The sequence below is a fragment of the Ascidiella aspersa genome, chromosome 1 (assembly GCF_963924565.1).
Source record: "Ascidiella aspersa chromosome 1, kaAscAspe10.2, whole genome shotgun sequence".
NCBI classification, from domain to species: domain Eukaryota; kingdom Metazoa; phylum Chordata; class Ascidiacea; order Phlebobranchia; family Ascidiidae; genus Ascidiella; species Ascidiella aspersa.
In genome coordinates, this window is record NC_139447.1 from 15,422,563 (window position 1) to 15,435,724 (window position 13,162).

At 35.8% G+C, this 13,162-nt stretch overlaps 1 protein-coding gene across 1 annotated transcript; it reads right to left on the bottom strand.

Moving 5' to 3' along the window:
• Nucleotides 1-64: 64 nt before the first annotated feature.
• On the bottom strand, nucleotides 65-6,727 carry LOC146168007 (spondin-1-like). The gene is made up of 5 exons (XM_083382633.1): nucleotides 6,610-6,727; nucleotides 3,479-3,648; nucleotides 2,849-2,982; nucleotides 2,120-2,320; nucleotides 65-1,247 (listed from the first exon to the last, which is right to left on the bottom strand). The coding sequence occupies exons 1-5, from the start codon at nucleotides 6,672-6,674 to the stop codon at nucleotides 1,245-1,247; spliced, it is 573 nt and encodes a 190-aa protein (XP_083238759.1). The 5' UTR covers nucleotides 6,675-6,727; the 3' UTR covers nucleotides 65-1,244.
• Nucleotides 6,728-13,162: the final 6,435 nt, after the last annotated feature.

Here is a 13,162-nt window from a genome sequence, read left to right on the forward strand (position 1 = left end):
TTACGTCATAGTGTAACGTCATTAAACCAATAACCTATGGCTAATTGTTTTGCCTAGTCGGGTAGGAAAATCTTGGACAAACATTCTAATTACTAGGGTAGGGTTACATACGCATCAAGGGTTAAATTAGTAAGCGACCTGCACAAGTAGATCAAAAAAGGTTTGCTTTTTTAGTTACATACTTCTTGTTTTTTTTTATCAAAATGAAATTATTTAATATATCTATTACAATAACAGACATTTTCATTAGTAGTGTAACCTCAGACCTTACGCAGAAAGTACGCTCTCAAATCTCCATATAAAGAAATGAAAAACCTAAAGGTCCATAATTTCTTGTTATTTAGATGCTGGAATATAACAAGCACAAACTAAGTCTAAACGTTGAATGTGATATAGAAATAAAGTTTTGTTACACAAAGTTAAATTGATATTTTTAAGGTTGTTGGATAATATAGTCTGGGCGTAACCTAGTTACCCTTAATAATTAAAAAAATTGGAAATCTGTTGCTCAAAACACAAACAACGATAATTAAAAAATAAATGCTATACTTAAAATTTGTTCTTTAGCCTGAGACATTGTTTGCAAACATTGGAATATGTTGACTCTTTTTTGGGATGAGAAATGTGTTAAATCGGTGTTTCTCAACGTTTTTTCGCGGCGACCTCATATTCACTGAACTTTTTCCAAACTTAAAGTGACATAAAATAAATAAGAAAGTAGCACAAAGAAATTAAATTTCATTAAATATGAGTTATGTCTTCGTATTGCTTCCGCAGTTTTCGTAAATTTTGAAAAAATATAGCTGAAAACCAATTTCAATAAATTTAACCATATAAAACTAGTTTAGTCGGGACCCAACTAATTTAAACGGCAACTTAATTTTGGTCACAATCTAAAGGTATAGAAACACCGTGTTAACTAAAAAAAAGGTTAATTTGGGAGTACAGATAAATGCGTTATAACTTACGCGGAATAGGGAAAACTATGTACAATGACTTAAGTAAGTAGGCCGAAAGGAGTTAACAAACTCGTAGTGTTTTATTTACATCATTATACAAACGTAAAATTGATCACTGAATCTAACACATATTTGAAGTGAACGTAAACATTTGAAATCTAAATTTAGCATGTTTCTATAAGATAACGAACGCTATATGTCTACATGTAAAATTATGAAGGTTAGTAATTTATTGTGCGAAATTCTGCTTGCTCTTTGTATTCCTTCGGTGTAATTCCTGGTTGTTTACTAAAAATACATAAAAACTTTTAGAATAAATTGATGATATTGTGTGATTAGCCGTAAAATATGTCCATATCTTGGCTGTAATTTATTAGACCCACTGGGTGCCGCACAAAGTGTTTGCTATAGCGAGACACTGTTGCGAGCAAGAGGAAATTATTATCCTGATTTTAAAATGTCCTGTTCGTATAATATTGCTGAATACAAACAAACGATTTTAATCGTAATCATAGGCTATATACTAACTATAGCGTGAGTCATGAAAAATTCAAGAAGCTATACAGCCGAGTTGCACCAAATGCGAGTTTTACGAGAATATACTATCGCGGTTTAGCAATTTTTTGTTGAAGCGATTAACAGTCGGGCGTGAAATAAGAAGCATAAAGTTAGATTATAAGCCGCAGCGCGAAATCTTATGGTTTGAAGGAATCTGTTTTTAAAATACCATATCCTTTTGAGATATTTTCTGCCCGAGAGAAACAGTGCCCTTTTTGACCACTCGAAAGTGCGTAACAGATTTGTTTAATCAATGGACAGAAAGGTTTCTTTCAAGCTCTGTGCCAAAAAAGTGGTTTTAAATGGTCAAATAATGTATGTTAACTTGATAAAATAATGCTATACAGCACAGGCAACTGACAGGTGTGTTTTTACGTGTTTACTGTATTGATAGAGCAATCCAACAACATGTGTTTGTTCGTGGAATAAAAGTCGAGAAGAATTGTATTTTTTATGCCTTCTTGTATGGGGTTAAAGGGATCCCCTATATAGGGGATGTGTTCTTTTGTTTATATGTTAAATTTTTTCTTGCTGACTATAATCGCAGGTATCGTTTTGTGTACCTAATCCATATTGGTTGTACATAATTCCCTTGGTTTCACCTTTTGACGCCTTTTGCAGTTGAGCCATTTCCACCAGCGCAACCTACAGCGTCGTTTTGGAGGTAAACGACATTCCCCTCCACATTTTGCGTTAACGAATATCTTAGGTTTCCGGAAAAGCTGACATTTTCCACATTTCGACCATTTCCACTTGCACTTTTGCTTCTCGCCCCCAAACTTGTTATAACAGGACTTTGTTTCCTTTAAATACACAAAAACAAAAACATATATTTACGTCGGCCAATCGAAGTAGGTTAGTTTCAAAACAAACTTGTGATTAATTTCATTTGGGTGGTTTTAGATAAGGATGTTTTAATAGGCGTCACGCATTTAACTATATTTAATAGTAAAAAAAAGTTAAAGAACTACAGATATATCATAATAACCCCGAAAGCTGGATACCGTAAATCGTAACTTTCTATAGTTAGAAAAAAATGTAAATTGAGCTAACTTGGATTTTAAAATTAATGCAGAAAACGAATACAAATATTCGATATCAGCGGCATAAATACAAATGTTTTTGCACAGCGAATTTTTGACAGTTATTAAAATAAAGTATATATATAGTTAAATTTTGTGTTGTTGAAAGTTTGTTAACATATAATACAAGGCAAGTAGCGACCTGTCAAAACTTTTGGTTCTCTAACTAAACCTATTGACGGTACTTGAGTATCATGCTAATAAATGTAGCCTACTTATATTTCTACTCCATTAAGAACAAACTCTCACCCGTAGTAAAGGACACGCTTGTCCATTGTGTTTCGGATGTTCAATCACTTTCCTTGTTCTTATTTTTACACCTATATGGCTGCAGAAGGTGTTACAGGTGCCCCAGAAAGCCCATGGAGAGGTGCTGCAGTCAACTAGCAAATAAACAAAATATGACAGGCACGAAAATGACATTTTTTACAAAATTTTCGAAAGAGAAAATTAACTTCAATTACAAAACGCTCCACTGTTTGGCTACACAGGCAGAGGCGCCCGCAGAAAATTTTCCAGGGAGGGGGAAGGGGGGGGTGTTACTTCAGTACCTATGTTAGTAATATGCACATACGATTTTGTATCAGTAGAAATGAGACTTACTATTTTGTTGTTTTGCTGTTGTAATGCATATATTTTCTGCCCATTCGTTAATTTTATAAAACCGTTCCCTCGCGTGCATATAACTGCTCGTCCTGCCAAATGAAGCATTAAAAGTGTGTCACCAACTAAAAACGTTGGTTAAACACCTTTGAGAAGTTTTGGGGGAAAGAACCGTAGGAGAGCAAGTTTTTGAATAGTTACGCCTGAAGTACCCATTGGGCTTCGGCGCAGGCCCGGGGCGCGGAAGTAGATGCTACACATTAATGTAAAACCAACCTGGACAAGGATGAGTATTGCAAGGAATGCTTGGTGGCTGGTCGCATTTTCCTCCACATTGCTCAGTACGTGTCTTAACGTAAGTGTGTGTACCCCCACCGCACGATTGACTGCAGCTTCCTGCTGTCCATGCACAACTTACTGGAATGCACTTTCGACGGCGACGACGCCTGCGGAATAGTTAAAAAAGTTTCTTTATCTATAGGCTTGCGGTTGCTATCCGTCGGATTTTCACCGACATTTCTGTAAATTAAGTGTTACAATCTGCGTTGGAAAAAAAACTGTAAAATAAGCTGAAAAGGAATTTAAGATATATTGGCAATAATTTTGCCAAAATCATTTCAAAATTGATAAATATGGAAACTTGTTAAAAACTCTTTATTGGAAATTATTATTAGATTTTATATTTATGAGAAGTAACATAACATTCGGTTTTCAGGCTTGTCATATCTTTATCTGTTCGTTCAATTGGCACTCACTTTACGTCACACACGATCATGCTTTATTACTAGGGCGATTATATTTTAGACTAAAAATAATTTTTTGTTGACAAAATTTTGACGTCTTAGAAATACAATTCATTTAAACAACGCATGTTTGTATGAAGCATTTCTTAATATAAAAAATACGTCACGTTTTGCCATATCTTTTTGATGTTATTTCTTAGTTTTTTTTAAGGTCCCTGATCTAAAGTTAGACAAAGCAACCAAAATTTGTCAGGGATTTTGCGTTTCAAAATATGGCAACTCTAATTTAAGAACAGCAGTTTTAAGAATAGTTGTGTTATGACTATACGTTATACATTGTGGCATCCTCTCTCAAAAATTTCATGCAGCCCCAAGGCCGGCGGCCAACTCCACATATTGGACTTAAAATATTGTAGCGTGTCGTTTAATTATTGTATTCGCTGCACGCGACTTGCGTCTCGTTGTGTCTCGTTGTGCCTCGTTTTGTAAAAATGTGATGTGACTTCATTAAACTACGCGCTGCTTACAATGTATTTTCACGTAATATTTTATTGTCATTTGCATAATTGTTCGTCTGCAACTCATCCTAATACAATTGGCAATTGTTACATAAGAAGCAACTTTATTGCGCCATATAGATAAGTGCTCCGCAATCGGTGTTCCGCGAGACCGAAATTCGGCACTTAAAATACAAAGAACGTACAGATTAGGCAGGCGTTTTTATTGTATTTAATAATTCTGTTGTCGCCAAGAATTTTAAACCCTGTTGGTGTCCTGCAATTGACAAAAGGTCGCTGAGTACTGCATACTGATTTACATAGTTACCTTGCCAAATAACGTTTTGCTTAAGAAAACTTTAAGCACCTCCCTTCCAATAAGCGCTGTTGATTTTGGTTTAAAAACACTGTCAGTATAATGCAGGCTACAGGGTTGTTCCTGAGAAAAAAATTACACTCGCCAGTTGGGTGAGCGGCCATCAATCAGCACTCGCCCGGACGAAATAACACTCGCCAAAAATGTTGGCACGCCGACAACAAATTTACGTCCTAGCGCGGTCATTTCGAGTTATCGTTAACCTGTCTTGTGGTTTCTATATGTGAACATTAGTTTTTATAAAATTATGTTCGTTTTTATTCATGCATGAATGAACAAATTACTAACCCATAAAGCAGTTTACGCTTAAGACAACAAAAATGCTTTTTTTCGTAATCTAGCTTCTTTTTTTTCGTATTCTATAATAATTTTTCTGTGCTCGAAGGACGTTTCACCGCAGGTTGCTTCACGCCAGAAACAAAACGCCACATTTCGCCTAACACTATAGTTACTGGTTGAACAGCAAATAATGACAAAATAAGTGTAAATGTACAATTAAACTATTCATTCGCAAAGTTAACAATAAAGTGTATAAGAGGTTCTGTGCTGCGCGACGCCCCATAGTGGGTCGTTTCAGTTTTTCGTCGCACAATGGTTTCGATTCGTATCTACACATAACTGCGATATAAAATATTCCCAAACAGATATTTTTTAGGTTTTTGCTTGCTTAACCGTTATAACTTTAAAAGATCGCAACAACATACTTTCGTAGACTAATTGCTAATTCTCAGCTGACTAGTTAAACAAGTAGGCGATATTTTAAAATCCTTTAGAGTTCAGTTGACCGTTTGGGGGTCTCTTAAAACATCCTAAAAAATACTGCTTAGAAATATTATTATAAGACGTTTGCATTCGAACTTAATGTTAAAAAAACTGCAGCAATTGCTTATAATTTTCTAATACAACAAAGTAAAATTTTGATCCCTGGGTATATCGCAAGAATAGTAAACTTTTTCAAAAGCGTCAACGACTGTGTTAAACAATAACTACGTTATTTTTGATTGTTTGCTGGTTAACGATCTGATTAAAATGGGACAAAGAATCTCTATTACGATCATTGCTCCGAACGTGACCTTCGATTAACCTTAGTATTTAAGTAGTGTTGACTGTATTAAGTGTTTAAGGAAATAAAGCACTGTTGTAATGACTTAAGTCAGTGACTTGACTGAAGTGCACTTAAGTCACTGTTTACAAAGGACTTGACTTGACTTAGTCTTTCGGGCAAATGAATTGAGTTGAAATGAAGTGTTTATCATTAAGTCTTTTTTCAATAAAATTGAGCTGTTCATCCAAATTTTTGCACATAAAACAATTTACTTGCTATCTGAAGCGTTTTTTTTTTTTTTTAGTTCAGTTATTGCTCATAATCGTACGAGTTTTATAATTCCAATAGTTTGACGTTTTATGTTTTACGACAAGGACATGACTTTAAGTTGACTTGCTCTAATTATAACTTGACTGGGACTTGACTTGCGCAGCTATTGACTTGGACTGGGTCTTGACTTGTTGTATAGCTTAGTAGTGGTGCATAACACAATATCCCCTGGCCTACACAAAATAATTAAATTTCTCGCCGTCGCTAGTCGGTCGAGTCGGTGTCAATCTGCATTGGCGAGCGGGCGAGTGCAAAGTTCCGACCGTGGACCGTTATTACTGTTTTGTACAGTTAATATTTTTTTCGTTTAATGACAATAATCAAGATAATCAAGTTATACACAAAATTTATATCCAGCGCCCGAGTACAGCTGCCTGTTAAAACACCAGTCGGGTCTACTCTTGGACGGTACTTACCAGGCTGAACAGTGAGTAGCTGACAGTATAAGTAAAGCGAACGACAACCAGAATCCAAACTTCATAATTTTGCTTATGCATTGAACAAATGAAGGTATTGTTTGATTCAGCTGTTTAAATATCGTTGCATATAAAAATTAAGGAAGAAGTTCTTTCCGGATAAACGCTCGGTGTTGGCTCGTTTTAGGCTAGCGTGACTATTGTTATTCTGACTTGCCTGCGAATTATTTTTCTAAACCTCAGGTAGGTGTTATAACAACAAACCCAGCTTATTCGTTTATTTTGCACAATATACAAAAGGATGTTTGTTATTCTTAGGCCAGTAAATTTAAGTTAAAAAGTCCTCGAAGTAATCGCAACAGAAGGTTAAGTTAATTTGTTGATTCATTGCGGAATAAGTCATCAACTGCCCTCCCCAAATGTGACAAAAAAAATTTGCCTAAAAAACATCGTGTCTATTTAGAAACTCAACATGCAAACTGCCGTGAAGCGAAAAAGGCCTGACATCTTGTAAAGTAAAACAAGTTACATTTTTTTTGCATTTAGAAACTTAAAAATTAAGCAAACGTGAATTGACACTGGACATCCCAAAAAAAATAAAATACAGCTTTAAACGTAAGTGCCGCATAAAACTGGTTGAACAGTAATCACATGGGCTCGCGAACCACAGTTTGGTGAACGTTTGACTATTCGAACATTAAAGTGCAAAACACGCTTCAGAGCCCTTAATGTTCTCTGGTACACACTATCGTAAGGGGGTGACAGAGGCAAATGTCGTACAACGGATTGTTTTGAGATTTTAAACGCCTAGAATTGGATGATAAGGGAATATGAAATGTCAAAATTCAAAACAATATATTCGTCCTCGGCTGCATTAGATGTCAATTTGCCCATGTGTTTAACGTCGTTTTTAGTTTATTTTTGTAAGTGTGCCGCCAAGACTTTTAAACCCTGTTGGTGTGCTGCAATTGACAAAAGGTTGCTGAGAACTGCATGATGATTAACATAGTTACCTTGCCGAATAAGGTTTTCCTGTTAAAAACTACGGACAAAAAAGTTATAATTATAATATAAGAGTTTAGCACTTTAAGCGCCACTTTCCCAGAAGCGCTGTTTATTTTGGCTTGAAAACATTGCCTGTATAATGCAGACTGTATGGGTATATGTAGATGGGCTTTGTGACTGTAAAACATATTATTCGTAGAGGGTGCGCGAGTTTCGATAAATTATGTAACGGAGGCGCGTACCAATTGAACGAATGAAGGTATTTTTGGATCCAGGCTGTTCAAATGCTGTTGTATATCAAACTAAGAAGAAGTGGCTTCCGGATAAATGCTCGGTGTTGGCTCGTTTTAGCTTAACCTGACTATTGTTATTCTGACTTGCCTACGACCTATTTTTCTAAAACTTAAAGTAGGTGTTGTGACAACAAACCCAGCTTATTCGTCTATTCACTATTAATATATTGCACTGTATACAGAGGATGTTAGTTGTTCTCAGGACAGTAAATCTAAGTTAAAAAAGGCCTCGAAGTAATCGCAACAGCTGGTTAAATTAATTTGTTGATTAATTGCGGAATAAGTAATCAATGCCCTTCCCCTTATGTGTAGGCTTGCCATTTTTTAAAAACGTAAATCCGGGAGGCATATTTAAACTGCAAAAAAACTTAATGTAGACTTAATAGCCTACAAATTAATTTAATGACAATAATTAACTTAACGGGGTTGCGGTTGTTTTAGATTTTGTCAGGGGCATTTTACAGGGCCCTATTTCTAAGGGTGGTTTGTCTAAGTAATTTAAATTGTAACCGAAAGTAATGTTCTGTATTATGAATAAAATGAGTCGTAGAAATACTTTCTGCAATTAAAGTAGGGCCCTCGTGAAAGCAGCAACAATATTAGGCCGTACATGTTGGCAAAGGCGCTATGTCTATAACAAATCCGTATTCCCCGGACGGCCCTCGCGGCCCTCGTGAAAGCAGCAACAATATTAGGCCGTACATGTTGGCAAAGGCGCCGTGTCCATAACAAATCCGTATTCCCCGGACCAAATCATTCTCAAGCATAATGTAAGATTTCATCAAGCTGACCTCTTAAAACTATTATATATTATGTTGCATACTGCGTCATTTGCTTGAGCCGCGTATTATTGCCGATGATTTAAAAAGGTCATATACCATGTTACTAAAAAGTAATGTAACGAATGACGTAATATCCTGGCTTGAGTTCTATCTAGTGTGTAAAGTCGTAAACAAAACATTTTAATTTCTCTAATCGTTTATTGTTATACAGTATATATGTTGGTGACTCTTGACTATTTTTTTGCTTATTGTGCCTGAAATGGGTTGACTCAATGATTCCCCACAAATGGAGTCACATTCTTTAGCCTGTGTGGAAGCAGCATTTAATCGGATAAATACTCAACGGCTAAACACGTCAAACATCTTTTACGTAACGAAAACCAGAACCACTCACTAACGTAAAACCTTAAGTTGTATAGCAGTCATCGTTCGCATTGCGTGATATTCAGCAAATACGTAATCCTGGTACTGCTCGAAAATATATCTCCCAGCATCCGATGGATAATATCCATTTAATTTTTCACCACACACTTTTACTCACCACACACAAAAAAGGAACTAGCCCCATCAACCTAAGCCCAGAAAAATATTTCTTAACACCCGCTGGAAAATAATAAATTTATGTTTAAAAAAAAAATTTGCTTGACAGCCTTACAAACCAAAAATGAAAAGTAAGTATTAGGCTACTTAGTTTTTTGCTTAAATGGCTATCTCAAGAGTTTTACATTTTTTAAATTTTTTTTTATAAATTTTAAATTGGAAAATCCGGGACAAATTGGTTAACCGGGTGGGACACCGGGACAAGGCCTTAAAACCGGGACTGTCCCGGCTAAACCGGGACTTATGGCAAGCCTACTTATGTGACAAAATTGAACAAATTGCAACAGAAGTTGTTTTGTTGATTTATCGCGGGAAAGTTCCCAAGGACTCCAAAAATAAATCCCCTGAAAAACATGTCTAGACACGTCATATTGAAAATTTAAATGCTTAGAGAAACTCAAGATTGGTCTCAATATGAAAGAATATACCGATGGTGAAGAAAAATATGTTGGACCAAACCGATTGGTTAAAATTATGACGTCATTAAACCGTCATGTAGGTATAATAGAGTGGGACAAAACGGGCCTCTAACTTTTATCGAAAACGAAAATTGCTATAGGGCCACCATTTGTTTGCTGATGCGTATTTAACGCAGAAAAAAAAGTTGGTGATCAAAATAAGGCGGATTTGATTTTCACGGGTTTGGAGGAAAACTTTTTTTTGAGGGAGTTGATTAGGGTTCCTCTTTTTCCCGGATTTTTTACTTCCGGAAAACGGGATTGAAAAATAAAAATTCACGGGGTCCCGACGAAAAAATTATACCTAATTACGTCATTAGGATGTTCAAAATTATTTTATATTAGCTCCAAACATCCTTTATGTTCTGTAGTATTGCCAATATTTTTTTTCGTATATCAGACAAAAACGAGAAGTTTTTTTAAAGTTCTGCTAGGTTGCCGAATAACCGGGATTAAAAAAACATTTCCCGAGTTTCGAGATCGTTAATTCGCGGGAAATCCCAGAACCCCAGTGTTAATATAAAGATAGTATGCTGATAACCCAGAGCTACCCTGGACGGAGAATAAACAAGTCGATATTATAGTGTATAAAAAAGTAAGTTTTTCAGATCACTTATATCAGATGTACATTTTAGCACACTAGCCTACCAGTATTGACTGTGTACAAAATCCTCTATTATAAGTTTCTCTGGCACTTTTTTTCAAAGTTTTAGCAACGGAAGCCACAAAGTGTTAAAGGCCTTTAGAGTCTAGAGTGATCGAATACTCATAAAAGGTTTAAAACCACTGCTTTAGGGTAGGGAGGAGTTGCCCCAACATTATGTTGCTATAAATGACGTAAAACTCGTGCAATTTTTCACAGATACCTATGGAGCAGCCAGATATTCAAGCTAAAGCCCAAAATAGTACAACATTAATTTTGAAAATAGTTGATTAATAAAGCAACGCGTTGATTAAGCCTAAATTAGGTATGATATTGTTATGACGTACTAGATTTGGAGTAATTTATTTAGACTTGACAATATATGTTAAAATGTCACAAAAGCCATAAATAATGTTGTTCCTATATGTGATACGAAGGCATAGTTGGACTAAAAAGTTAGGTAAACAAAATAGACCACATTTGACGTCATAATGACATTACACATGTAAAGCGAAAAAAAATGAAAAACTTAACGCAATAAATTTGTTCATTTTTATCGTTTGTGTTAAACTAGGTTACCTGCCCTAAGGCCACATTGTAAAAACTCGATTTCATAAAAACCCTGAAAAGAAAGTCAAAGCCTATAGGTCGAGTAAATCGACATCACCTTGAAAAAGACGTTTCGATACGCACGTATCATCGTCAGTTAGTGTGACTGAAATTTATTCAAACCTTCCTTAATTAATAAAGGTGGAACGCAATTCTTTACATTAGGAGTTTCTTATTATTCGGAGCGCATTATATTAGCACCTTCAGATGTTTGACAGGTACAGAGGTTGTGATACGTTGTCAACTTTCGATTCGGGGCTACAGTCTTGGATAAATAGCGACTTTAGTATCCGCTATCTGAAGACGTCTGAAGTTCCTCCAAGCACATCAAGTTCGAAAAAACGTGGAAAAGCTGCCGCAAATGTCTACACCAGGGGTTACCAACCGGGGGTACTCGTACTCCTTGGAGGTGCGAGATTTAATATCAAGTGGTACGAAAATCGGGCCATAGGACCGATTTTTAAACAGATTTCACAGTACAGTTTTATTTCTGAATTATAAATGATATTATGCCAATACGGTCTTTGATTTGGGAAACGAAAACAATTATCTACAAATTTTAATATGAAACCTCATTGTCTCATAATAATGCGGTTTTTAACTGCGCGTCCGACTTTAAGAGATAAGAACTGAATATGAATTTACTTGCTTGCAGCAATAAACAACAAAGCACAAAGTTCGGAAGAAAATGCACAGATAAAGGAGAAAATATACCGGATTAACGTTTAATTGAGATATAAAAGAAATGTAATTTAGAAATATATATCTCAAAAATACCATCAGAATTTTTTGGGGTACTAAGAATGCTCTGACCTGACTAAGGGGTGCGAGCAACAAAAAAGGTTGGGAACCCCTGGTCAAAACACTTCTGATTTTTCGATGACCATATGTTATTTTATGATCGTTGATAATTTCTTCCTGGAGCTTGGTTTGCACGATATATCAGATAACACGAACAAGTATTTTGCAAACGACACTAGATCGCTGCAAATATTGCTGGCGATCCCTAATGAGAAAATATTTCTTCATATTAGTCGTATCGTGTATCAACCGAAGTTCGAAATCCACTTCTGCCACCATTGGATCAAAGGACGAACCTGTATAGTTCACAACGTATATGGTGCGAAGCTGGGCATATGTTTGGGAGCAGCATCAGTTACAACGTAATGGCTTTCTTTACATCTTACTGAGAGTGCTATGTCATCTCGGTGTTTATCATTATGGAACTTCTCGATGCATCTTGTGAGAAATTCCAATTGATATCCGTTACATAGTAGCATTCGCTTGATCTTGCTAGTGTTTACATGGAAAACTTGTAAAAGTTAGCAATGTTGTAACTTGTAAGACCTTTGCATCAGAAAAAATTAGTTATGTTTATACGGGCATTTATGTCACATCTTAACATAATTTGTTTTATTTCTCCACAGGTTGACGCTTATATTGCTTATTAGGTATATCAATTACCGAACAAGTAGCGCGCAAGCTATAGTATAGGTTGTTGCTTTTAGATGGATGTCGCAGCCGGTGGATTCCCATCTACATCAATATCGTGGGATTTGTTGACGGTTTTGAATAGATTTCAAAAATATTAACTGATACTGATACAAATATGTATCGAAACGTATTTTTCAAGATGCTGTCGATTTACTTGGACCTACTTGGCTTGACATTCATTTTTTAGCAACATCACAGATCAGTGCATAGCCTAAACTAAACTAAATTTATATAGTCAACAAAATTAAGTCCCCGAATTACCATAGCGCTAGCCTTATGAGCACATAAAAGTGTGCTTTAAATTATTTGGTTATAATATAATTTATATCGTTTATCTGTTTAAATCTGTCAAGTCCAATTTTTATAGGAACATCGTACTTTCGGCGTATTGCCCAGATTTTAAAGACATAAACACGAACGAAACGAAGAACTGCACAGAAGTCGATATAAAGTGCGCGCGAATATGGATAATATTTAGTTTTCAGGGCAATCAAATCTTACACAGGGGCGACCTGTTCAACCCAACGGCGCCGTGTGCATCAGGGCACTGTAAGGCTACACAGAAACCGCGTAAAAAGTTAGTGCAAGCGGTAAAATAAGCATACAGAGGGCTTATCTTGGTTAATTTTTACTGGCGATTTAATTGCCCACCCATCTCATCACACAAAC

Excerpts from the sequence above, each read along its gene's own strand:
- LOC146168007 (XM_083382633.1), bottom strand. The coding sequence starts at position 6,674 with ATGAAGTTTGGATTCTGGTTGTCGTTCGCTTTACTTATACTGTCAGCT. Across the intron at positions 3,649-6,609 it reads GCTACTCACTGTTCAGCCTG|GCGTCGTCGCCGTCGAAAGT; the intron begins GTAAGTACCGTC and ends ACTATTCCGCAG. Across the intron at positions 2,321-2,848 it reads AAGCGTGTCCTTTACTACGG|GAAACAAAGTCCTGTTATAA; the intron begins GTGAGAGTTTGT and ends GTGTATTTAAAG.